Here is a 27,870-nt window from a genome sequence, read left to right on the forward strand (position 1 = left end):
GGGCACTGGATTATTTCAGGGTAATTTATCAGCCTGGATGAATTCAGGTGTGTTTCAGAAACAACTCTCACATCTTATTTTCTGCTGTGAAAATAAAGGATGATTTCCTGCTTGTGTTTTGTGTGTTCTTGGGTCAGCTGACATCTCTGGCCCCTGTCTCTTCTTTAGGGCCTCGGACCGAGGGGCCCCCACCCTGCAGTGCTCAGGCAGTATGTCCAGGGAAGGAGGGAGAGGAAGGAGGGAGCACAGCCTGTGCTGGCTTTTAGAGCTTCCTTCCTGAAGTGATAGATGTGACTTTCACTCCAGTTTCTATGCAAATAAAGTCACATCGCCATGCTTTGCTTCAGAGGAGCAGGGAAGTGCAATCCTACTGTGAGTCCAGAAGGAAAGAACCTGAAAAATTCAATACATAGTACTAAGGAACCATAGGCTGCACAGAGGGGAAGTTAGTTCCGTCTCCCCGCGAGTGCACAGTGAACAAATCCTAAGAAGCTTCTGTCGAGAGCTGACAGAACTGTATGTGAAGGGCCAGAGGCCTTTGGCTAGCAGTCCGGCGCCCCAGAGGGTTCTCAGAGGAAATGTGCTTGTGGAGCAGGAATGCTCAGTGTTCTCAACAGAAAAGGACAGAAGGACATTCCAGGCTAAAAGAAAATTGGGTACAATGGTATGAACATATGAGATGGCACAATTTAGAGAATTCAGGTGGCTTTGTGTTACTGGCACCAAAAGAAGCCTCGTTCCTATGAATTGACTTTCAAGCCCTCAGTCCTAAGTGGTAAACAGTGTGAAGAGGCCTGGGCTAGCTGCTGGGGCAGGGGCAGGGAGAGGGAGCCACCAAAAGTCCCTATGCGTGAATTAAAATGTTTTGAGAACTTAGAAGTGTATATGAATAATTGTAAAAAGAATGTGAGTGTGTTCTATAAAGATACAAAGAGCCATAGAACCACAGAGGAAAAAAACACTTTTGTCTGAGAGATAATGGATGGGAAACTAGACACATTTTAAAAGCAGAACTGATGAGAAAGTTTTGTTCAGTGAACCATGAGCCAAGACAGAGCAGACAAATTAAAGGCATGATTTTAGAAATGACAAGTAGCCAGTTTGCTTTCTGAGATTAGTGTTGTTGAGCACCACCTTAGTGTACATCTGATCTGGAAGTATGGGGTGTTCAGGGAGGTGGGGGGTAAGGCTGCAAAGGGAAGTGGGGTGACAGTTGGAAGAGCATGCTAAAATCTGAAATTTCTTGAAAAAATCATCTAGTCAGCTTTCAGTTTACTCAACCTTCTAGTACAATCTGGTTATTTTTCCTACACCCACATCGAAGTACTTACCGTTAACCTCTTTTTTTCATTCTTAAAATGCAGTGTAACTTGTCATACTTTTGTATACAAAAGAGCATAAAGTATTTTCCAGTGCATTTTGTGTTAATCAACTTTTAATGAAAATTATACTGCTGATTTTATCTGCTGATTAAAATTTGATTTCTTATATTGCAGGTCCTATTCTTGCTATCAATTGGGGAAAACAAATACTAAAATCCCAACGCTTTTACCTGGTGATCATGAGATAACGATAAACCCTCTACATGATTTTGGAAGTTCTATAAGTAAATTCATACTAAATGAGAAGAATGTTTGTAAGTATTTGAAAATAACTCAGAACAGTGCTTTTGTTAGTGTTGTGTTTTGTAATTGGCAGAAATTGACTATTCTTTTGAATTTCAGTTGTTTTACTAATACATTCATTTACCCAGCAACCATAGTGTGGTTGTGGAGCATAGCCACCATCAAGAAGGAAACACACTTGTCCTCTAGGCAATCAAAATAGATGACACAACATTCAAGAGCCTTCTCAAAGTTGAATACTTTTTTTAGACGCTTTACCTTGTTTCCTGCATACCTTTAGAATTTCTCAGATGCCCCTTGCTCTAGGAAGTAGTCTTTGACCAACCCCTCCCAGAGACCCCATTCCTGTCTTATCTTTCCCCTTAGGCAGTCTGTATTTCTCCTTTGTGACATTTCTCACAATTCCATTAGTAATTTATTATGTCATTAGGTGCTTACTGTGTGTCACCTTACCAAGAAAACAAGTCCCATGAGGGCAGGACTTTGATCCCACACCTAGCACTTAGCCCAGAGCCTTGTACACTGCAGGTATCTTTTACAAATGTACTGACTGAATGCCCTATTACATATGCTGCAAGCTGAGTGGAAGCATGAAATAACCCCAGGCTGACAGAGATGGACATTTTGCTATGCAATGAGACTCTCTTAATGGTGGGGTAAGCAGGTTTGTTGGCTCCTGACAACAGTTATGTAATGGCATCATAATGATATTATAATAAGTCTCATGAAGATGGCTTACTTTGAAGCCAGGGAAAGAAAATAGAATTAACGTAGTGATCTGTCCAATTTTATGGGCAGGACGCATGTTTGCAGTGGTCTGTGTCTGAGACAGCATAGATTTTGAAAGGATAATAACAAAGCACGCTCTCCAGAAACTTAGAATCTGTCCTATCTTCTGGCCAAAGTGTTGTCTGCGTAATGCTACTTAGGGTCATCTTTCAAGATAAAGAGAGAAGAGCACGTTTGTTGTTTTCTTTCTAAGGTTGTATGTGAGGTCCATGTGAGATTGTTTTATCCAGACCAGCCATGATCCCAGTACCCCCAGAGAATACTGTGAACCATGAAATACATTTTCTATACATATACATATAAGCAGTGAGGTTCATATTACTTTATAACCTGCTTCACAGAAGACGTAGATTTTCCACTTGTTATCTAAATAAATCTGTATTATTTTTACCGGCTGCATAGTATTCCATCAAATGGAGGTACTATAATGACTTTAAGTGATTATTAACATCAAGGTTTTTCTTTCCAATTTTTCAATAGTATAACTAATGCTTTAATGAACATCTTTTGCACATATATGTTTTCCAATTTGTGTGATAATTTCCTTGGGCTAACTTTCTAGAACTGTTAATGCTGCATTAAAGACATTCCTCTTTTTATGACTTCTGATATCCATTGCCAATTGTTCTCCAAAAATTTTGAATCTCTTTGCATTCCTACAAACATCGTATTAGAGGGTGACTGTTCTTCCTCATCTTTCCAGAACTGGATATTGTCTCAGTTTTGCCATTTCAATCTGATGGCCCCCAAATTATTACGCTGCTGTTTTTGCATTTCTATGATTACTCTTTAAAAGAAAATTATCAGTCATTTTTATTCTTTTCTGAGCTATTTGTACCCTTTGTAAATGTTTTCATGTTGAAATTTATCTTTTTCCTCATCTGTTCACAAGAGCTCTCTCTGTATTATGGTTATTAATTCTGTCATATTGCTGCAAATATTTTTCCAAATTTAAACTTTGTGGTATTTTTTTATACCACAGATTTTCACTTTATATAAACAGAATCTTTTGCTATTTTTCTTTATGAGTTTATGGTTCTGTTTTCATGCTTGATTTAAATCTTTCATTCATATGGAATTATTTTATAGTAAGGTATGAGGAATTTAACTTAATTTTATTCACATTTTAAAAAAGTTCCCTAGGAGTCTGTCAGAGAGCCTGTTTTTTGTTTTTTTTTTTTTTTTTTGTCTGATTTTTCAGTAAGTATTCAGAAGGTTCTGTCTGGAAAGCCACTTTAAGATGACAGTGTTAGAAACAATTAGAAAGGCAAATCAAGACAGACCGTTGGTGACTTATTTGATTAACATTAATAGTTAATTGTTTTTGCATATCATGTGATTTGTTGATAGCATTTGTAATAATGGCTCGATTGTGATTTGAATATTAGATTAACAGTATCCCAATACTAAGATATTACTACGACTGCTAAGATAACATTGATAAGAAAATTGAAAAGCAAATTAGATGAATATAGAGAGGTGGATGTATCAGCAAATCTTTGAGCACCTACTATGCAAGAGAAGCTATGAAATGATAAGTAGCTGTGCATTAGAGAAGCTGGGGTTTTCTATTTTTGGCAATTTGCTACTAAATAAAAGTATGAGAAATTAAGTTTTCTCTAGCATCTTAAGATGCTTTCAAAAGTGTACATAGAAAGCAAACAAGATACACGCACACGTAATACGCTTCTAATTGGCACGGGCAGACATAAAAATAAGTCTTTCTAAGAATTTTAATGTCTAAGTTTCTAAAACTAACCTGAAAATTTGGATCTGTCTGAGGCAGAATAAATTCTGTCGATCCCGTAAATGAGCTGGGACAGCTCCCATCTTCGGATGTTCTAAGGCAAAAACAACATGGCGGTAATGGGTAAAGATGCACTAGCTTTAAAAACTAAACAAGACTGATGAAATTTCTTTCCTAGCTGGAAAGTTCCTAGTTTCTAGAAGACAAGTTAAAATGGTCCTCAAGTGTCTGTATTTTAGCTGGAGAGAAATGCAGATGATAGTTCATGGGAATTTAGGAGGACTTCCCATGTATACTGTAAAGAAAGAAGTAAAACAGGTGTGCGTGTGTGTTCAATCCTTTCATTTGTAATTACTGTCTTTAGTTTGAAATATGGGTTATGACTTGTATTTTGAAGAGCAGCCTACTGCTGTTTAGATAAAATGTAAGTTATATGGGCTTTTCAGGGAGGAAAGCATTTTAATAGATGAGTGTTGCCTTAGTAAAAGACTCCCATGTTTCATCATTTTTAAGTTACTGTATCTTGATATCTTGAAACATTTGAGCGAACCACGTTCTTGGAAGCCTCTGCTCTGTGTGTTCACACGGGCACCTTGAACTTTCCCTCTCCTGGCACTAAATCAACTTCTTTCTCCTGGTTTCCTCCTTTTTTAAAAGCAGCGCCCCACTTAATACTGTGAAGCATCCTCTCCGGTCCTTATATTCGGTCCTTATATAGCTGTGTAACTGTTGACTTTGCTGTGTACTTTAGACTTTAAATGTACTAGTTCCTGTGCAGCCCTCAACATTCCACATAAATCCAGTGTAGAGCCCTGTGATCAGCAGATTTTAATTACATTTATCAAGTACTTACTTTTAAGTTCCAGGACTAATTTATGTTGATCTGCTCCGCCATTTTTGTTGTTGAGCACAGTCAGCTGCCCTACTCCTGTAAATGCCGGCAGTGTGTGCTTGCCATGACTTTATTTAATTGACCCTTGAGCCTCGTGGAGAAGCACTAGGATAGACAGATAGGAGCCCTGAGAGTGTAGAGTGTAGATTTCTTTGAACTCATCTTCTTCATCTTACTGTCATTTGAAGAGGGAACATGCATAAGAGAGAGTCCCAAGTTTCTCTGGCCTTCATACAGAAAGCCTATGTTTTATAGAACGGAACAGGATCATATCTTGTGTTTTCCAATGATCTAAAAAATTTTCAGTGGTGCTGCCGGATGGCTCAGGTGGTTAGAGTGCGAGCTGTCAACAAGGTTGCTGGTTCAATTCCCACAGTGGGATGGTGGGCTGAGCCCCCTGCAACTAAAGATTTAAAATGGAGACTAGACTTGGAGCTGAGCTGCGCCCTCCACAACTAGATTGAAGGACAACGACTCGGAGCTGATGGGGCCTGAAGAAGCACACTGTTCTCCATTATTCTCCAATAAAATTTAAAAAAAAAAATTAAGTAACTTAACTCATCCCTTCTAAGTAGGGAGACTTGAAGATTTTTCTGTAACTTTCTTTAGTTTACCAGTGTCTCCCTGTGACAGCTCCATATCCTTGAGCAGGGTTTTTCTCTTTACCTTTTGTAATGCAGCTTCAGAGCCCACTGCCCTCCCAAGCTTCTTTCTCAAATATTGATAGTCCCCTCACCAGTGTCAGTGGTCATTTCTGTCTTCCTCTATGAGTTCTATTTTACTTGGTCTACATGACATCCCATTTCTTTTGGTCTCAGTCATCCTGGATTTTCTATGACTTCCTTCTGCTTCCATGTCATTCCTTCTCACCATACTTGCTCTGGTTCCTTGAAGGTATAACTGTCTATCCATTGACCCCAAACAAGCTTTGGCTGTTTTGTGTCTGTGTGTTCACATTCATATCTTCAGCTACACTCAGTGAGCTCCTCTTGAATCTGCGTCCACGGTTCTCACTCAGCTGTCTGCAGACCCCTCCATTGATCACCTCTTGTTCCCCTGACACTTAGCCACAGCCAGTCTCCTGCATCTCTTCACAATCGTTCCTCATTCCTTTTGCCTTTTTTGCTGCCTCTGGGCTACAAATTTGAGGAGATCTTAAATGTTTGCTTTTCTCATTGTACTAATCCTTCATTTCTCTGATCCAGTCATTTCTTTGAAATGCCCATCAGATTTTGTCTTTTCTTATCCATATGTGGTATCATGATCCAAGCCGTATTGCTCTCGCCAGTCCTTTTCCAGGAGTCTCCTACTTGATCACCTTGCCTCTTTCTCAGTCCCCTGTGTACCACTGCTAACATAGCCTTTCTGGACTTCTAGATCCTGCTAAGTACTTCTTAGATCTGCACAGTAACCCATTGGCTTCCGCCCCTAGAGACCTTGGTCATTACTATGGTCTTGCTGCTATTTACGGATAACCTTAACCAGGAACAGCCCATGGCATCCTTATGTAGGGAATTCCCACAGCTCTGACAGTGAGAGATGAGTTGGAAGGCTCAGAGAAAACAGATAGAAAGCTTTACCAAAGCGAGCTTTCTATATTCTGATGTTTTCTTAGGCCCAACCTACAGCCACACAAAAGGCCTTTTTTACTTCTCTCTGAGGTTGCCTACTTGTAGGTCCCAGAGCAGATGACACCAGAGTGTGGTGGGAACCCAGTTTCCATTTGTATTCGAAGAGATATTACGGATTTGAAACAACCAGCTGATAAATAATTTTCTCAAATGTGGCTGATGAATCATTGTTGCTGCTTATACAAATAAATATATTTGTTCTCTTTCTTCATTAATAGGTTCAAGAGTTTGCTTTTAATTCTTGACAATTTTTCAAACAGGAAGGGAGTTTAAAATTAGTTGATTAATTGAATTACAATATGTAAAATCATTACTTAACTGAGTGTTATCTTTGGTTTCCTTTTTTTAAGCTTTCATCCCAGACACTCCAGAGATCTTGAATTTGTCAGCTGATTTTCCAACTTCTACATTACACCTAACGTGGAATGATAAGGGTTCTGTTTTTCTACACCAGTCAAATGTCATTTGGGAAATTAAAATTCTACGTAAAGAGAATGTGGAAGTCATAAAATTAGTAAGTCTGAATAAAACAGAGTGTTTTTTTTTTTTCCTATGACTTTAAAGAAACTGAGTACTCTGTAAAAAATTTTTAAGGTGACGTCAGTGAACCTTTGGATTATTAAGTAGATCAAATATCCTTTCAGGGTTCATTAAAAACTATACACTTTGACTCAAAAATCACTTAATGGTTAAAATAATGTATAACCATTATAAGAAGTTTTGGAAATGAAGGGACAAAAATCCATGATTCTACCATTTGAACACAATAAATGTTATCTTTGTGTTTGCCTGTCTAGCCGGTTTTATATGCATGTTTTTACATAAATGAAATAAAAGTGTACATGTAATTTAGTCTATTATTTTTTGTCTAATGTTCCAAGTATAAAAATAAATGTTTTGAAACATTTAATCATAGTAATTGTTGAGAAATTTTGTATAAATCTATTAGTTCAGATTTATTTTAATCTGCAATAACATTCTTATATTTAGTAGTACATACTTTTTTTTCTCTTATTTTTTAAAATCCTGTTTGTGAATGGTTTTCTTGTGATCTGCCTTTAGTTTGTTCTTAATCTAAGGGATAATGAGAAATAATAATGAAAAGTTTTGACAGCTGGTACATGGTAATTCCCCTCTTACCCTTTTTCTCTTTCCTTCCATAATGGATTTGAAATATGTTTCGTTATAAATTTAAGAATTAAAAAGACCATCTCATGATTGCACAATTTATTTGCCTAATTACATAGATAAGGTAGTAAAGACAACAAATGGGATTATTCTGTATGTCTTAGTTACTGTCTTATTTTTCCTTTTTGACAAGGAAGTATTATATTTCTAAAATAGTAACAGTCATATTTGCTGTTCGCACGGATCTTACTGCTTCTGGCGTTCCTGACACTGTCGTAAAAGCTCCCTATATGTTAAGTCTGCATCCTCACAACAGGCCGCTGAGGGAGGCACTACTAGCATCATCCCCATTTTACAAACGAAGATACAGTGTCCCAGGAAGACATTAAGTGAGGGAGCCAGGACTCAGACCTAGGCAGTTTGGGTCCACAGTTGGCTCCTAACCACTACAGTTTATTTTACATACTTATATATATATGTAATATACATATATATGTAATATACATATATATGTAATATACATATATATATGATATATATATTTTCATCTCAGATGCCTTCTTTTTTAACCTATCCAAATTGAACCTACATTGAAGACCAAGGTCAAATTCTACCCCTATTTTAAAGTCCATCCTAATTATCTCAGTCTAAAATGCTCTTTCTTTTCTTGACTTTAAATGGCAATTCTTGCCTGTCAGTCTCATTTGCAGCTAAATTATATGGAGCTCTACCATTGTCTTAAAATTGTTCCTTATTCAAAATTGTGTTGAGTAGCTTTTTATTATGGCTTAACATACTGTATTCTGAGTTACTACTTACTGGCTTAGAGTGACTTCTCATTTGTAAAGTGCTAATGTTTGCTCTAGTTAATGACATGATATTTATAAAGCTGCTGAACAACTGTTAGTTGTTATTACTTCCTTTGTGGGCTAGATTTTTAAAAACTAATTTAAGGATGCTAGAATAGGAGGGATTCTCTGAATCGTGAGTGAAAGCGAACATGAATATACGGAAATATTGTTCTAAGGTTATCTGACTCATTGCCACAAGATGCATAACAAGACAAATAAAGGAAAGGTAGTAATTTCCTACTTTTGGGAATATGATCTTTGAAAAAAAATCTTTGTGTGGGGCGATATGGCAAGAGGTAATAAAAATAGAAATAGAACAGATTAATTTTAAAAAGTGAAATATCCAAGGATAAATGATCCAGGTCCATAAAAATGTGATATTTTCATTTATAATTTTATGTTTTTAATGTCAGTATTTAAGTTAGAATTGCTTATAGTCAGTCATTTTGTGAGAGGTTATAATGCTGTTATTTTATAATAAAGACCAAGAATCCTATACATTAGTGTTTCATTTATAAGTTTCATTTATGAAACATAAATGTTTGTCATTTATGACTTGACAGTTTCTGCTCATGGCCTCACATACAGCTGTGGAAGCTGTGCATTGCACAGACGAGGATGTGAACGCACCTGGGAGTTACACAGTACCCTTTCCCCTCCCATTTTTCTTTCCTTGTAAACAGCCAATATTAATTCAATTTTAGCTGATTTTCTTATCTCTGTTTTTCCAAATAGTATGCTAATATTGCTTTTTCTTTTTCTTTTTCTTCTTTTCTTTTTTTCAATTTTGAGCAATGTTTTGCACAATGAACGATGAAAATTTAGTTTCCTCTCATCTCCCAACCCAGGCAGACACACTCATGTGCTTGTGTGTTTGCTTTTGTGCTGTCTTTTTCTGACATTTTCTGTCTTTTCCCAATATCATTCTGTTACAATTTTGGTAGACCAATATTCATTGTTTGTATTGTAGTTATAGAAACACTATCCACAACTGAACCAAGTAGTATGTACTATTCTACTATTCTTTTCCTTTTTTGGAGTGGGGGTACAGTTTCTCATATTGTATTTTCAGTTTTATTTGTCTGCTTCATTGATTCAATCCTCAGTTCTATCCAGGTTGTGTAAATCTCCTGTTGAAATTTTCAACCATACTAGTATTTTATCAGTTGAATATTTGTGCATAAATCTCTCTGAGAGCCTCTAACTTACTTCCCAACCCTTTTGATTTAAGGGCTCACACAAACACTGACAATATTTATGTAGCACAGAGTCTGGTAAATAGCTGGGGATTCTTGTGACCACAGGTGTCTCAGGAGCTCCAGTGGCCTCAACTTCTACCACCCAACCCTAGGTTTGCAGATTCAAACCTAGGTATGCCCATAACCCATGCAAGACAAACCTCAGTGTCTTCTGGCACATTCATTAGGAAGCTATGGTCTAGGGGGTCTCCATGATCATTCAGGGGATTCCTTTTACCTTTTTCTTTTGATGGGTCTTCTTTTTCCTGAATTCCGTTTTCCTTTTATTTCTTCATTTTGGGTGGATGCATATATTCTAGCAGTTATTTGCTATTTATTGTACATATCCTCTGCTATTTATAACTGCCTTTCAGATATATTTTATTTTTGAAATTTAAATTAGTTATCAACAAAATTTAAAAGAATGTCTATTTCACATATTGAGAAGATGCAGAACAATTGGAACTTTTCATACACTTCTAGTGGGAATATAAAGTACTACTTGGTGAATACATTGAGACAAGACATTTATGAAAAATGATTTTATTCCTCACTCATGACTGCTAGTTTAGCTGGGTATATAATTCTAGGTTGGGAAATTTTCTCAAGATTTTGAAGACATTGTTCATTTTTTTTTTTTTTAATTGTCATGGATCTGTCTTTGTCTGTTGTGCTGGACACTCATTTTGACTGAAAACACAGGTTTGTCCACTTGGGAAATTTTCTTATTTTATGTCTTTGATTTCCTCATCTCTGTTTTCTTCTTTTTTTCCTTAGAACTTTGGATTTTTAGAAATTTGACCTTCCAGACTGATCCTCTACTTGTTTTATCATTCCTCCTTTCCATCTACATTTTGCTCTATTTTCTGAGCAGTTTTTCTTAAGCTTTATCTTACAGTCCTGATACTAAATTTCCATTAACATATATATATATTTTTAATTTACAAGGGATCCCCTCCTTTTTTAACAAAAAACTTTTTTAAAAATTTATTTTAAGTGTGATTTTCCAGGACCCATCAGCTCCAAGTCAAGTAGTTGTTTCAGTCTAGTTGTGGAGGACACAGCTCACACTGGCCCATGTGGGGATCGAACCGGCAACCCTGGTGTTATGAGCATCATGCTCTAAGCAACTGAGCTAACCAGCCGCCCCCTCCCTTTTTTAAATGTATCTTGTTCTTGTTTCATGGATACAGTATCTTATCTCTGAGAGTATCAGTGATTTTTAAAGAAATGTTTTTTGTTTTTTCTTTCTATGCAATCTATTTCTTCAAGTTGCTTTTTTTCTTTATTTTGATCTTTGACTTTTATATTAGAACTTTTCTCCACTTTCTGTTCATCTTGGTCGCTGCTCATATTTAAATGAATGGCTCTTAAAAATAAGAAAAATCTACTTGGAACTTCTGTTTGCCTACATGAGACTTGTTGACTGGGGGCTCATCATAGGTAATGAGGATGGGCTGTCTAGTTATTAATATTATTTTAGGCAAAAATCTTAATATTATTTTAGTTCTTTATCTTGATCTGTTCATATGCCCCAGAAAAGTTTGTTTAGAGTCCTATCTGGTAATCACAACTTGGCCATCACTATCCTGGGAATAGAGTAGGGAAAGAAGGCAGGAGTCTTACCCCAGCCTTCAGAATGCATAGGTTAGCAATGTCCTTATTTTTGGTATGGTATTCCCCATTCACAAATTTTCTTGAGGCTCTTCAATCCAGAGGTATTCTGGTTTACTTTTCCAGAGCATAAATCTCTATTGTTCTGCCAAGGTGAAGAAGGGTAGTCCTTTGGTAGCATAGAATGTGGGAGAGGATCTGGGTACCTAACGCATCCAAATAACTTTCAAGCAATCCTCCTGTTTTTCACCTCACCTTCACTATTCACTATGCATTTCCAGGGGAACTTGGTACAGCTACTTCCTGAACCCTTTGGCATTTCTGTGATAGAATTCAGGTTGTTTCTGGCTTTCCCATTGGAGTCTTGAGATTCGGCTTTCTCAGGTCTTCTGAGTCAGTTATCATTATTCATCTACTCTTTAGTATCCAGAATTTTATTGGTAGTGTTTCTTTATTGTTTTTTTGATTTTGTTTTTTTTTGCCCTTGTGCATTTACACATAAAAAAAAATCCTGTGTACTCTTGTTTTAGAGGGATTTCAGGAGATAAGAGAGACGGAAATGCATTTATTTAATCTGTTGTCTTTAACTGGAAGTCCCAAGGTCTCTTTTAGTAAATCCTCAATATTTGATTGAAATCTTGCCTTTTTTTTTTCACAATTGAGGTTAATGCTTTTTATTACTATAAGTTACATATTTAAAAATAAAATTTAAAATTTGTAATACTTCTGTAAAAAGCAAATCCAGTCTAAAACAATAATTTATCTTGTGGAAATGCTTTTCCTCACTTGACTTTAATTCTTGGAGTTATAAACCCATTATTTTTTCTCCACGACAAATGAAGATCATTTTAGGCAATGGCATATTTTCTTCTGAACTGTGTTGAATGTTTTGGAATATCAATATCATGAATAATAATCAATAGGGCCTAAAACTGTAGAAGTGAATATAAATAAATCATTACTATTCATTACTATTGACTCTGCTATTATTCTTTATAGAAAACTGAGATAGTTTTACAAAAGGACAAACCTTTAACTTACTTAGCTGGTGATTATATACAGTCTATTGTGTTTTTTAATCCTAAAGGAAAGAAGAATGTATCAGTATTGGGCAATACAATTTTGTGTTTGTGTTCATTTTTTAGCTGACCTACAACACCACTCTGAACGGTAAGGATACAGTTCATCGCTGGAGTTGGACCTCCGACATGCCCTTGGAGTGCACCACTCACTACGTGGGAATTAGAAGCTACATTGATGATTCTCATTTCTCTGGTCGCAAAGAGTGGAGTGACTGGAGCCCACTGAAGAACATTTCTTGTAAGCTTATATTTAAAAAGAATTTTTGTTTCAAGTGCATTAGATTAATCTTGCTTAAGGGTAAGTTTTAGTTGAAGTTTTCAGTTCTCTGAGCCCCATTTGGCAGCAGGAAGGTCACCTGGGGATCTCCCAGTCCCCCATCCCAGAACCTTTTGATTCAGAAAGTCTGAGGTAGGCTTCAGGAAACTGTATTTTTAAAGAACTTGTTGAGTGATTGGATTGGATAAACATCCAGATTTGAAAATCACTGTGGTAGACATCGAAGAACATTTAAAAAATTTATATACATGGTAATGAGATCAAGTCTATACTTTTAAAAATGGCTCCCAATTTCTCATCTACACAGCGGACCCATGTGAACCAGAGTTATTTGCAGAGAACATGAGAATCTGCAAGTGTGCCAAAAATCATCAGTACACTTAGTGAAAGTTCTATACAGGTGGAATGTTGGCAGTATGGGAGAGGACCTACAGTTGACAATAAAATGAAGTCCTTTAAAAGGCTGGTAATCATTGGAGATTATTCACTTTAGTGACAATTTGGATAAATGGATCAGAGGAAGGAAGGCCTAAAAGTGGATAGATAAGGAGAATCTTGTTGCAGTTTACCAAGGGACAATGAAAGCATAACCGGGACACTTGGTTTAGAAATGAAAAGGGGGAAACCTGTGAAAATGCTGAAAAAACAGAATTAGTAACTGTGCATCTTCCTGGTAAGGGAGAAATAGAGCCAAAGATGACTGTCATCAGCGTATATGTAATGTGAAAATTTTTAAATCCTAAAGGTTACCATAAGTTAGGGAAAGAGGAATGGAGACCAATGACCCATTCCTTAGAAATTTGTATGTCTAAGGGGAGGTTGAAAGAAAAAGAGGCCAGAACAGCAAACAGCATCCAGAGGGTTAAGAGTAGCCCGGGAGGGTACAGTGGTATGGAACCGGAGAGAGAAGGAGGACTTTCGGCAGCACACCAGATGCTGTGCAAGTCAAAGGGGAAAATACTCAGAAGTGGTCATTGGATTGAGAATTAGGCCAGCCCGCCACTTCAGAAGAATGGTCAGTGTAGAAGTCAGATCGCAGTCTATCAAAGAGTAAATAGGTAGAAAGGAGACTAGAGGCTATTGCTGTTTAGGAAAATAGAAACATTGGCTATTAGATTGGCTGTTTAGGAAAATAAAAACAAAGTGTGGCTTTAACCTGCAGACAGTTAGGAATAAAGAAAAAGCAATTTTTAGGATGTGGAGTACTGAAATGTATTTAGAGTGATGGAAAGTAAGAAGACTGCCTTAAATATATAGAATCATTTTAGAGGAATGTAATTATTTAATAAGTGACTTTTTCTTGGTGTTGATTTTTCACATGTGAATATAAACCCATTTATTGAACCTTTCGAACTTCTTAGACATTAACTCTAACCTTTAGACATTGGCCTACAATCACCTTCGGCTCCCCCACCATAGGTAAATGAAACCACACACACTTTCGTTTCTTGTTATTTGTTTGCTCCTTTGAAACCTGGGGGACATACCTTATCTTCGGGCCACCATTATTACAAAGCACCTAACAGTATGTTTTATATATACTGGCCTATTTTATGGTAAAAGATGTCTAAAGTATTTGTAATTCCTTTTGCTCTTTCTAGGGTCTTTTGATCCTGATTATCAGGGTAACGTTTTTCCTCAAGACAAAGTGATTCTTGTGGGCTCAGCTATAACAGTTTGTTGTGTGACTCAAGAAAAAGTGTTGTCAGCACAGATCGGCAATACACAATGTCCCCTTATTCGTCTTGATGGGGAAAATGTTGCAATCAAGATCTATAATATTTCTGTTTCTGAAAGTAGTGGAACAAATGTGGTTTTCGCAACAAAAGAAAGCATGTTGGGAACAGTTATTTTTGCGGGATGTAAGTATAAAGTTGTTGTTTTTAAAGAGCTTCTATTAATCTGTTTTTGTCCTCTGAAAGCTTTAATGCTTTTTCAGGGTGGGGTGATTCTATTTCTTTCTTATTTTTTTATTCTTTAATATAACATATGTGAAGGCACCATAATTTTTGCTTGTTTAAAGATGAGTTCTAAGCTTACTTTCTACATATCTGTATCTATATAACTTGTACGTTTTGTAATGAGATTTAAAATGTTCAGCTACTTTCTTTTAGTTTAAATTCTTAGTTAACAGATTTGTTGAGTCAAGAGTAGTTAGTATATAATATTTCTAAATCCTACATTGTTAAGGAATTATTTTATATAAGTTAATTTTCCACCTAATTATAGCATACCTTTTCTAAAATAAGTACCCAAATTAAAGAAATAGAAATAATTTTACACAAACTTATTTCAATAGCATAATATATGCTTCTCCAGCTTTTAAATACTATATTTGAGAAGAGGGTAGCTGCATGACCTGGGTGAGAAGACTTCCTCTCTCGCCGTGTTCTGTGTGTAATGTAGTCGCATGCTACAAAATGCAGGGCATCTTTAGTATTAACTTGGCACTCCTACAGTTCTAAAACTCCATGGCATTTCCAAAAGTTGTTGTGGGGACTGCCCTCCCTGTATGACTTATGTTGAATGTCCAGAGATAATTTTGCATCTTGAGTTATCCTCCCCTATGGTTACCGTAATGTGGTGCCCTGCCTCCAGCAGTGTTTCCTGTCTGTCCTCCCTGCTCTGCATTTGGTCTAAGGGGCTCTCTCATGGATAAAAGTGTGTGAGATGTAGTGAGTGGGTCTTGTGATTTTCTTTTGATTGCTTAGTGATTTTCTTATGCTTTTTTATGATTTTTAGCTGAGCTCTAGATCAGCAGTTCTCAGTCTCTTTCTTACTTCCGTAGAAACTGAATGATGAGTTACATTCAGTTGCTGGTCTACTTCCAAGGCAATAACCAGGATTAGGTGCACTTCTCAGCTTGATGGCTGTAACCTTACTCTCTTTTTGCCTTCCCAGTAATACATTGTGGGATTCAAGGGAGGGTGAGGCTGTGTTCAAAATTAAATTTTAGAAAATTAAATTTTCTTTCCTAATGGAATTTTAGGAAGAGACTTGCAACATTCCACACAAATGATCTTCGCATCTCAGTTGAAAACCAGTGTTATATGTAGTGAAGCTGCCTGATAGTTGATAACCAGAAAGTAAGATATCCACTTAAAAGTACCAAAAAATAAAATAAAACTTAAAAGCTGAGAATATTCAGTTTTTATTATTTCAAATAGTGTTCTAATCTTCTGTCACAGTTCTAGATAAAATAAACCCATTTAATTCATAATTTAACTGTTTGTAACATTTGGAGGTTGAAATATTGCTCTGTATTGATCAACTCAGGAGCAGCTGGAGAATTTCCCTTCTGAGGGAGCGCTTTAGAAATTTACAACAAGGGCAGTTTATGGTGTGAATTAGGAATCAAGATTCATTTATTTCCTTTCCCCTATGAATAACCTGTTAACCCACAATTTATGGAAAAGATTGAAAAGAATTTTAGAATCAGCTAGTCAGTTTCCCCTATACACACACATACATAATCAAAACCTGCCAGACTTTTGATTTGGATTACATTAAATCTATCAATTTAGGAGATCACTGTAGGAAATTTTCATTCTTATAATATTGAGTCACCTAAACCATGAAAATGGTACATCTCTCCATTTAGTTAGGTCTTCTTTAATTTATCTTAGTGATATGAGATCTTGTATATCTTTTAGTAAATTACCCCTACATGTTTGATGTTTGTGCTAATAAAAATGGCTTTTTTTCCTCTTTAGTTTATTAAAATAAATTTGTTATCTAGCAGACAGAAGGATAGTTATTTACCAATACTTGTCAGTGTTCATGCATGAGCTAATTTAGTCATAAGCAAAATAGATATTATAAACATTATTTGTTCTGTAATCATTCAAATTAGTTATTTTATTGACCTAAAGTTAATCTTTCATTATACTTAATATATTTTAAAATAATACACTGTAACAGGATTAGAGCCTGTAAATGTTTATATCACATGTCAAACTTTATACTTTCTCATTTGAAAATATTTTCATAAAAACTGACTTCATTTTTTACATTGCATTTTTTATTTGCTGGTACATAGAAATGCAATTGACTTATACCTAGCTTTTGACTAGCTTCAGTTGATTTTTTTATGAATTCATTTCTTTGGGTAAAAAAGGAACATCCTTGCATTACCTTTTAAATACTGCCCTCTCTTATTTTTTTCTCCTCTGTCTTTGCTTCCTCTTCTTTCTAGTTTGCTCCTGTTGTTTGAATTTTAAGTATTTCAACTTAATATATCTGCCAAAAACTAAAACAATCGGCATTTTAAATATAATAAAAACGTTGGTATGTCATTTTAATAAAATGACTGAAAGTTTGGGCTTAGATTTAAAACAATTTTCAAAACAAATAATGTTAGTTTCATTATCCAGACTTTCATATAAATACGCATTTTTCCTCCTAGTATTACCTAAAATATCACTGAAAGACGTTATTGTTATCTCTGGGGACGGTGTGTGAAATTTTCTAAGTCTTAGTTGAAAAAGTAAAAACTGTTTTAAGAATTTAGGTTTTTTTAAATATTATTTTACAAATTTTTCAACAAGTAGATAATTGTTTTTTAGAAAACTTACCTTCAGTGACAGATAGTTTGGATCAATATGATACTAGGAAGTATCAGTTTCTATGTATGCCTGGTTAAACTTAATTATAGAAATATCAATTTCTATACTCAGTGTCAGACTGCAGAATTTTCCCTTTTTACTTTAAAAGTCTCAGACACACTTAGCAAACACATTTTTTTCTATTCATGCCTGAACAAAGCCAGAAAGAATAGTTTCAATAAAGAACAAAAACAACAGAAGAGCAGTAGCCACTTTGAATATAGGGAGATGTAGAATTTTACTGAATTAGTTTGTTAATAATAGTCCTTGTAACTTGTTTAAGATCTCTGAAACTTGCAACATGCAACTTATGTTGACTTTTAATATGATTTGATATTCTTTTCAAATCACAGTATATAGATGATAGATAATAATACTTTTAATCCATAGATGTTTTTGACTTGTTGGACACAACTTCCTTTGATAGATTTGGTAGACCCAAATAGGATTTAAGGGAAAGAAATGATAGTCGGTATCTTCAGGATGCTATTGGAGAGTTTTCAAATGAGCTAATAGTCACTCTTTAGAATATTTTAATCTGTCATTTCTAATGTAATATGAATTTCAAAAAAACATGCCATAGAAAGAATAATTCCTGCATTGTTCAAGAAGTAAAATAAGTTTTTTTAAACTAAAATTTATTGGGGTGACAATAGTAAATTACATAGGTTTCAAGTGTACAATCCTGTAATACATCATCTATATATCATAATTATTTCATTTTTTAAGGAAATTCTACAAAATATAATTAACATTTATGGATCATTACATTTTCAGGGAAAATATATGTAATGATAAACGTGAACTGGCATCTTAAGATGTTTAACCATAGAGCTGGGAGGACCATGGATGGAGTTGACTCCTTGTTTACTCTCTAGTCCTGACTTCCTGTTAAAACTTTGTGGTAACTTTCTGGGGGAAGGATGCTAATAAATAGAATAGCCATCTTGGAATTGGGGCCTTTCTTCTTCACGTGGGCGGCCGGGTGGAGTGCCGGTCAGAGGTGTGCATTCGCACGCTCCTGAGGTGACCTCATTTCTTTTTCTTTTCCCAAATAAACTGTGCTTTTTTTTGGTGGAATTTCTGGAGAGTTATTATTTTTTCAGGTGACAGTAACAATAAATAACTACATTTATTTTTCCTTTTAGATCCACCTGATATTCCTCAAAAACTGAATTGTGAGACATATGATTTAAAAGAGATCACATGTACGTGGGATCCGGGAAGACCGACAGCATTGGTGGGCCCACGCAGTACAGTTTACACTTTATTTGAAAGGTAAACGTCACAAGTAAAGAATGTCAAGCTTAACTAGCAAGGAGCCCACTAGAAGGCTGTTACGTGACCCAGGGAGGTGTTCTGTCACATTTATGTAATGAAGTTATACAACCAAATATGCAGTATAAAATTGGATGTATTAGTAATACTGCAATTAAACGCATGTAGACTCGATTTGTCTCCTTTTTTAAAAAGCCTAGAAAAAAGAACCCTCAAATAGGAATAGAGACTGTTTCTTGGTAATGGGCTTATGGCAGATTATTTTCTTCTATTTATTCAGTTGTATACATTTTCTTCCCTGAGAATGTAGTAACCTATAATTAGAAATGTAAGCACGGAAAACATTAATTATTAGAAACTTACCCATTCATTTTTTTCTGCATTATTTATCTCTTGTCATTTTGATACTATTTTAATATTCTTTATTCCTCTCTTAATTTGCAGTTTTTCAGGAAAATATGTCAGGTATAAAAGAGTTGAAGTGCCCACGAATGAAAGCTATCAGTTATTCTTTCAAATGTTTCCAAATCAAGAAATATATAATTTTACTTTGAATGCTCACAATTCTCTGGGTCATTCAGAATCAACAATTTTAGTTAACATCACTGAAAAAGGTAAGCTTCTACATAAACCCCTATCTTAAAAATAACTTTAGAAGTGGTGAAATGTGTTGAGATTAATGAAAAGTGCTTCTGGGGATTACTTTTTACTAATTATTTTCTTTATAATTAATTAATATCAATCTTGTAAATTTAATTTTAAAGGCTTTAAAATGTATAATTTCAAGTTTCACCATTTTATTGAATTCAAATGTAAGTTTGAAGTCATTTACCGTCAGTGACTTGATCTAATAATTTTTGATTGATTTCTGAAAAAATTTTTGCCCAATTTTTAAAGACTTTTTATTTTGAAATATTTGTAGACTCATAGGGGGTTATAAAAATAACGAGAGCCCTGTGACCCCTTCAGTTGGCTTTCCCCAATGGTAACATCTTATGTAACTCGAGCAGTATCCAAACTAGGCAGCTGACCCTGGTTTAGTACTGTGATCCATACTGCTGACCTAGACTGTGACCTTGCTCAGCTTTCACTGGTTTGTACATGCTTTCAAGTATGTGTGGTGTGTGTGTGTATAGTTCTATGCAGTCAGATTCATGTACTGATTCACGTACCAATACAGTCAAGATACAGGCCTGTTCACAAAGGAACTTCCTCATGCTGCTCCTTTAGCAACACCCCCAACACACACACACACACACACACACACACACACACACACACTCTCTCTCTCTCTCTCTCTCTCTCTCTCTCTCTCTCTCTCTCTCTCTCTCTCTCACACTCACACTCACATCCCTGTCCTCAGAAACAACTCATATGATCTTCATCCTATTGTCTTGTCATTTTGAGAATGTTATATAAATGGAATCATACAGTATATAACCTTTGGAGATGGACATTTTTTACTAAGGATAATGCCCGTGACCTCCATCCAAGTATAATAGTAAATAGTTCCTTTTTATTGCTGATTTCTTAATTTTTACCAATCCTATTAATATGTAGTTCAAAACAGAAATCAAATATGGTATATCTTTTTGACATTCATTCCTGTGATCATTCCATGTGTATCAACTCCATGTCAGGCTCTGCAACACACAGCATTGGCATGAAGGCTTCTCTTAGAGACTCACAGTCACGAGAGAAAGGGCTTAAACCAAATGCATTCTAATACAGCCTGGCAAGTGATTAGTACATGACCCTGTTGCCTTGTTTGTAAATATGTCACTTTTATCAATTATTTCTTCCCATCATCTTTTTTATTTCCTGATTTTTCCTAAGGACAAAATGGCTACATTATGTACTGAAGTGATAGTGTTTGTCTGTATTTGTCTGCCCTCTGCCATTTTAACCTTATTTACTACACTGATTCTTCCTCACCGCTCCAGTTGGTGTATGCGTATCACCAACCTAACGTGCACTTTGCTCCCCTGTGTCTTTGCGTTTGCTGTGTCCCCAACCTGAAACACATTTCTGTATTCGTCTGACCAACTTTAGTCTGATTCTTCCTTCACAGCTCATCTTAAGTCCCATCTTCACTATAGGACTCTCCTTACCATGCTTACATCTAAATTCCTATAGCAGTTAATATCTGTACCACACATTGAGAACTTAACAAAAATCCTCTTATTAATTTTCTTCCTCTTTGTCATTCCCCAAGTAAATTAGGGGTTCCTTAAAGGTAGAGATTATGATCGGACTACCTTTTAGTATTCCTAACAACAGTTGAGGAACCTGGACATGCTTGGTTCTTAAAAAATGTTGACATGTTGTCAGCAGTAAAGAGGGTATTGTGTATTCCACAAGTACTGGGTTCAATATTGTTGATCAGCACTAACAATACCTCTCACTTTTTAAAAAATTGTCTTTGATTCTCATTTGTCATATTAGAAAATAACTTTTAAAGTAATTAATCTTTAAAAATTATATTTACAGTTTATCCCCATACTCCTACTTCAATCAAAGTGAAGGATATTAATTCAACAGCTGTTACACTTTCCTGGCATTTACCAGGCAACTTTGCAAACATTAAATTGTTGTGTCAAATTGAAATTAACAAAACTAATTCCGTACGAGAAGTGGTGAGTAAGGTTCTTCTATAAACTTCCTTAGAAGTTATTTTGAATAAAATACTTAGTTTTCAAAAAGAATTAAGTAAATTTATATGTATAAGCTCTGATTATTTATTATAGAGAGATACTAAGAACCGATATGTGTATATTTATATATGTCAATGTAATCACAGCACCGATTTAGCACTTGAAAACATTTATCCTGGAGATTATAGACATAAGTTTGACTTTACTATTCACATTGTTTCTAGGTCTAGTATAGACCCTGGCATGTAGCTGCTGCTTAGTATATTTGTGAGTGAATGAGTAGTTTTTGCTGTAACCTTTAGCATTAGATAATGGACTAATTGGCACCAGAGAGAAGATTTGATTTTTAAAACCGCTTAGTGCGGCAACAGGAGCAAGTTATAATTGGTCATTATAAGTCAAAACATGACTTTTTAATACATTTTAAATACTTAGGTTGACTTTTATACTGCACCATCTTGTAATTTGTGGTAAGTCCAAAATAAATGATACTGTACTTAAATATTCATTTGGAAACTTATTGATGATTTCTAGAAAATTAGGCACACTGCAGAATGTAACCCCAAAAGCTCCTTTGTATTAAATAATTGGGAGCTCAGAGGCTTTCTTGAGGTATGCAAATCCTCAAATTTGTTTTGAATTGCTTTATTTTAATTTTATTTAAACATTTGTTGAATAGTCGACATGTTTAGCACAATACTAGAGGTAGTAAGTGTCATATAAAAAAAGATGTAAAAGATGATGCCTGCCTCCGGTAAACTTCCAAACATCATCTGAATAATATATGTAGTCCTCAAGGTCATCTTAGATTACTAAAATATGTTAAGGTTTAGTGCGTCACCATTAGCCATTGACAGATTATCAAAATTATATCCTCCTCTCTGCATGATTTAATTGACCATTTTTTGGATTAAAAGTGTGTGTGTGTACTCACACACAGGACATTTCATATACATTTACATATACACATATTTGTTTGTTTTCTAATAGCGGAATGTCACAATCAAAGGAGTAGGAAATTCAAATTATCCTGTTGCTGTGGACAAGTTAAATCCATATACTATGTATAGCTTTCGGATTCGTTGTTCTAGTGAAACTTTCTGGAAATGGAGTAAATGGAGCAATGGAAAACAATATTTAACCACAGAAGCCAGTAAGTTAACTAAATGATTTATGGCTAATTATTACTATGGATCCTGAAATCTTACAACTATTTTTAAAGAAAACGTCACCAAACTGACTAAAAATAGGAGAATGCTTAGATAAATTGTGTAACTGTATAATGTCTGCTAGTAAAATATCCAGACATTTTAAAGGATGGTTTTTAAAGTTTCGTGTTCATATGGAAAAATGCTTGGCATGAGTTATGTGAAAATACTAGGCTACCTTATCTACAGTGTGATTGCATCTATATTAAAATGTTGCTTGGGAAACCAGACTTAAAACCATGATAAGATTATGGGGTAATTTTTGTTTAACACTTTTTCTTCCTTTTTCTAGAATTTTCATAATCTGTTTAGTTTGCCATTTTATTTAAAACAATTATTAATAAAGAGAATTTCTTGGAACTTTCATTTCTGACCTCAGCCTGAGAAATGGGGCTAAAAGTTCTTGAACTTCAGTTTCTACAGTACACTGAGGTCAAAATATGTGTAAAATCAGGTAACTGGTTTTCTGAGCATGATAATTTCCAAAGACAGAATGAGATTCTATCCTTGATTAATCAGATGTCATCTTTAAAACAAAAAATACTTAGACTTAGGTGTGATTTTCAGGACTCATTCATCAAAAGATAGCAAAAGCTTTATTTGTATTATATAGGGAATACAAAATTTCTTCCGAAGAATTTAACAAACAAAACAAAAAATGATAGATGTTAATTCAGATTTTGTCTCTCCACGTGAAGACTAGAGAATAGAGGAACTTTGCAAAATGTGTAAGCATTATTTGGGTCATCAGAAATGCATCCTATGCATGAGTCCAGCAAAAGAGTATATTAGTTATCTATTGCTATGTGACAAATTACCCCAAAACTCAGTGCCTTAAAACAGCAAACATTTGTTATCTCACAGTGTCTATGCATCAGAAATTCAAAGGCAGCTTAGCTGAGTGGCCGTGGCTGAGAGTCTCTTCATGAGTCTGCAGTCAGGATGTGTGTGGGGGACGGGGGGCTACAGGCTCTGTTGGAGCTAGAGGATCTGCTTTTAGGATGGTTGGTTCACTCACGTGGCTGCAGGCAGGAGACCTCAGTTACTGACCATGCAGGCTTCTCCATAGGGCTGCTGGAGTGTCATAACATCGCAGCCAGCTCCTCCTAGACTACTGGTCATACAGGCCAGCCCCGATACAGTGTGGTGGGGACCACCTAAGGGCATGCATGTCAGGAGGCACGACCAATATCACTGGTCCTTTTGGAGACTGGCTGCCACAGGCACTTTTGCTTTCAGTTGATAAGCTATTGTTGCCAAAACGAAAGAAACATTTTGTTTATGCTTCTTCTTAATGAAGCATAATTAATTCACTTAACAAATATTTACTGAGTACCCACCATGTGTGTTGTGGGGGTGGGGGGGTTGCAATTTTAAATAGGGTAGTTGGAAAAGACCTCCCTACTAAGGTAACACTTAAGTTGAGATATAAAGTTTAGGGAGCAAGCCACATGGTCTATTCAGGAGAAGAGAGTTCTATGCAGAGGAAGAGAGGGCACAGAAGGTACAGAAAGCCTGACGCAGGTTTCCTCCGTGTGTTTGAGGACCAGCCAGGAAGCCAGTGTGTGGCCAGAGCCGACTTCAGTAAGGAGAGATGAGAGGCTGTGAGACGAGGTTCCCTGCACCTCACTTACAGCACTGAGGGTGCTTTTAACTGTTCTCAGGTGCCTTGTCTTTTGCAGACGTTGAGGGCTTTCCTTACTTCATTTTCTAAGTGGAAGCCACTTAACTGCTTCTCGTTTTTAGTGGAAATTCCAAAAACCTAGAAAAATTATTCAGGAACCACCATCACAATTGCTGACATTATAAACTGACATAATACACATCTTAAATACTAACTTTTAAATCTCTTTCCCAGTTCCTTCAAAGGGACCAGATACTTGGAGAGAGTGGAGTTCTGATGGGAAAAACTTAATAATATATTGGAAGGTAAATAGCTTAATTTTTCCTTAAATGTTTATATAACTTTATTATGCTAAACTACCTAACTTACATATGGTACTTGGGTTGTCACGGAGCCAGGATTTCCTAGACGGCTTTGTTGGCAGTATTGCTGGGACCGTAACCCGGCTCCTAAAACCCCCAGATTCCTCATCACTTCTGATACACCACAGTCGTTTTAGTGAGTATCTTCTCAGTTCTGAGCATTCTTTAGTTTGATTTTATGAGGCCCCTAAAGGACCCGAGCATTGCATGAGTTCCATCTCTCTCACTTTAGTCAGAAACCTAACTGGAAGCTATAATTTAGAATCCTGAGTGTTTACGTTAGCATTTTTTCTTCGATGAATAGGAAACCAACTTTCTATATATTTTACATGTAATTTGTTTCCCTTAAATAAATTGCATTATACTATGACAAAATTTTAGATAAAATACGAATTACAATATGTTTTACTACCTTTTCCCTAGTAGAGCAAACATTTTTGTTGCTATATTTTTTATATGATATATGAATATTTAAAACATAATTGTTTACCACATCAAATTTCATAAGAGCAGTTATAATCAGATTCCTTTAAATAGTGAATTTTATTACTGAAAGTAAAACAATGTTCTATAAAAATTTGACCTCAGTACGGCTTTGAGTAAAGTGAAGCCTGTGTGCAAGTTCCGTGTGGGCTCCACTGCTGTATGTGACTGTTGCCCCCCTGTTACTCTCGACTGGAAATTCCCCTGGCTGCACTCAGTTTTCTGTCACATTTCACAATAATGGAGTAATGATTACACAGATTTCTTCAATGTAGAGAAAGCTTGGAATATTGTTCAAACTAGATGAATGTTTTACCAAGGATTAAACATAGTGAAGTGATTCTGAATCTAATGTCAGTGATGAGGTTAATTGTTCTACCATATTTGGGTAGAAAAGTAAGTTGATTTTGACATGGGGAGAGATCGGAGCTAAAGACAAAGCTTTGAGTAGCATATCAATGGGACCACTTGGGAGAGTGTACAGGGTGGAAAGAGGCCAAGTGTGGAACCCTAGGTGATGGCAGCATATAAGGGACCAGCAAAGGAGGAAGGTACAACGGAGGAGATTGGAAAGGTCAGAGGGGCCGGAAGACCAGAAGAAAGTAATACACATTTTCTGTAAATTAGCATGTTCTACTTTAAAATGGTAAGCATTTAGAAAACAATATGATGCCATAGTTTATTTTTATGTAGAGCAATGTTTCTCATAACCTTTTTTGGTTTGCTTCTGAAAAAATGAGGCTAAATATTGTTTTGTATCTACGTAATTGTTAATTTTTATATTTAAGGGGACTTATAGCATGTATCATCTTTCTTCAGTGTCACTTTCCTTGATTCATCCAGGTTTGTTAACTTCACCTTTGCTAATATTACCTTGTTATGATTAGTATAGTGTCCAGTTGTGACTTGATGGCTTTGGCTCATCACATAGTTACTTTTTGCAGGTTTTTATAATAGAATTTTTCTCTTTTTCATAGCCTTTACCCATTAATGAAGCTAATGGAAAAATACTCTTCTATAATGTATCATGTTCATCAGATGAGAAAACACAGTCCCTTTCTGAGATCCCTGATCCTCAACACAAGGCAGAAATACAGCTTGATAAAAATGATTACATTATCAGTGTGGTGGCAAAAAATTCTGTTGGCTCATCACCACCTTCTAAAATAGCTAGTATGGAAATTCCAAATGGTGAGTAATGAAGATAATGTAATTTATAACGGGAAATTAAAGTGAAGCATTTTGAAGGTGTTGCTTACTGTCAGATACATCAGCTTTCTTCTCGTATCCTCCTGCTGATATATGTACGTAAGGAGGAACAGCTCAGTGAAAGACAGCAGGCATTAGTGCTCACTTGAAGCGTGTACACTGATGGATCGTATCATTACTGTACCCAATTACTTTAACATGCATCGTTAGAGAGTTATGGTGGAGCATACCACTCTTAGGAAGAAATGTTTTAACAGTTTATCAGATACCGTTTCACACGTCTCCCCCAAGACCATGAGAGTTGATGTTTATATCAGCTTGACTATTTTCAAACTGGGAAAAAACACTCATTTTAAATGGCAGCTCTGTTGATAATACATTCTTTGTTAATGGGAATCCTTTACTGATCAGTTCTTCCTAAAGTCTAAGTTAGATCTTTAATATAATTTAAAAAATTGTGGTGTGATTTTAAAATTACTTCCTTTATAGTTTATGGATCACCAGTAACTAAATCCATTCCTCCTTAGTGGCCTCAACAGCTTCTTGACTCTTGAGTGTTAAATGGTGACTTCTGCCTCTTCTCCCTACTAACTCCTCTTCTGAGTTATTCCCTGACCCTCCCTTTGCTGTCCTGCCCCGATATGAGGCGCCTTTCTTTGACCACCCAGCCTAGAGGAAGACAAATTGGTCCAGTTAGGCTCTTCTAAGAATCTTTTCAGCTCTTGCTCATTGAAGCAGTGTTTTATCACTTGTTACTGAACTGGTTCTTTGCTTTGTTTTAGTGGGACTTGGGGGAGTTAGAAGGAAGGAATGGGGGAGCACAGAACATTTCAGAGTCGTAGAACACTGACCAGAACCAGACACTAGTGCACGTCTAGCAGCACACACCAGAGAAGGTGGAGGTAAAAAAGAAAGAGATGTGTGAACAACGCATAAGGTAACCTGATTTAGATTACACATTTCATTGCTCTCACAATGATAGGCAAGAGCTGTCTTATTTTTTAAGTCAGAACTATGTTTTCACCTGTTCCAAGTGTCCCTCAGAAGATAGTAACTTACAGAACTCACAGTGGCTAGTCATCGAGCTCTCTGGTGACTGAAGCCCCAGAACAAGTCATTGTTTCTAGAGGATTTGCCCCGTTAGGGGCCTGGCAGCCTCAGCACAGGTTTCCATTGTAGGTTTGTAATCACACTGAGCCAAAAAGCTGTTATATCCAAGACTTCTGTATTCTAAGCCAAACTGTTGTCTTGTGTTCAGTAGTATTACTAGTTTATGCAAATTAATTTATGCAAATTTTGTTCAAAAAGTCTATGCCTGTTTACTAAACCCTTAAACATGCGTTGTTATAGGAATTACCCAAATCCATGGATGTTCAAGTCCTCATATAAAGTGGTGTATACAGTTGCATACACTGGCCCTCTGTCTCCTCAGATTCCTAACCAGGGATTGAAAATACTGTCAAAGGATCCACAGTTGGTTGAATCAGCAGACACAAAACCTGCCGATATGGAGGGCTGAGTGTACTACTTTCTCCTGTTACCATGGAAAATGTCCCTCTCCCTTTGGGCCACAC

The 27,870-nt window shown here is 35.9% G+C and overlaps 1 protein-coding gene across 2 annotated transcripts in view; it reads left to right on the forward strand.

Annotated features, from left to right (window-relative positions):
* Positions 1 to 27,870, forward strand: part of LIFR (LIF receptor subunit alpha) — a 70,708-nt gene that overhangs the window by 24,251 nt on the left and 18,587 nt on the right. For both annotated transcript variants that reach the window (XM_081053898.1, XM_081053899.1), the window contains exons 4-13: positions 1,497 to 1,636; positions 7,035 to 7,198; positions 12,661 to 12,835; positions 14,476 to 14,736; positions 18,627 to 18,756; positions 19,201 to 19,370; positions 21,247 to 21,392; positions 22,401 to 22,563; positions 24,477 to 24,547; positions 26,065 to 26,278. In XM_081053898.1, coding sequence (XP_080910024.1) covers positions 1,497 to 1,636; positions 7,035 to 7,198; positions 12,661 to 12,835; positions 14,476 to 14,736; positions 18,627 to 18,756; positions 19,201 to 19,370; positions 21,247 to 21,392; positions 22,401 to 22,563; positions 24,477 to 24,547; positions 26,065 to 26,278 — 1,634 coding nt within the window. The remainder of the gene's footprint in view (positions 1 to 1,496; positions 1,637 to 7,034; positions 7,199 to 12,660; positions 12,836 to 14,475; positions 14,737 to 18,626; positions 18,757 to 19,200; positions 19,371 to 21,246; positions 21,393 to 22,400; positions 22,564 to 24,476; positions 24,548 to 26,064; positions 26,279 to 27,870) is intronic.

The sequence above is a fragment of the Rhinolophus hipposideros genome (genome assembly GCF_964194185.1).
Source record: "Rhinolophus hipposideros genome assembly, chromosome: 7".
Taxonomy (NCBI): domain Eukaryota; kingdom Metazoa; phylum Chordata; class Mammalia; order Chiroptera; family Rhinolophidae; genus Rhinolophus; species Rhinolophus hipposideros.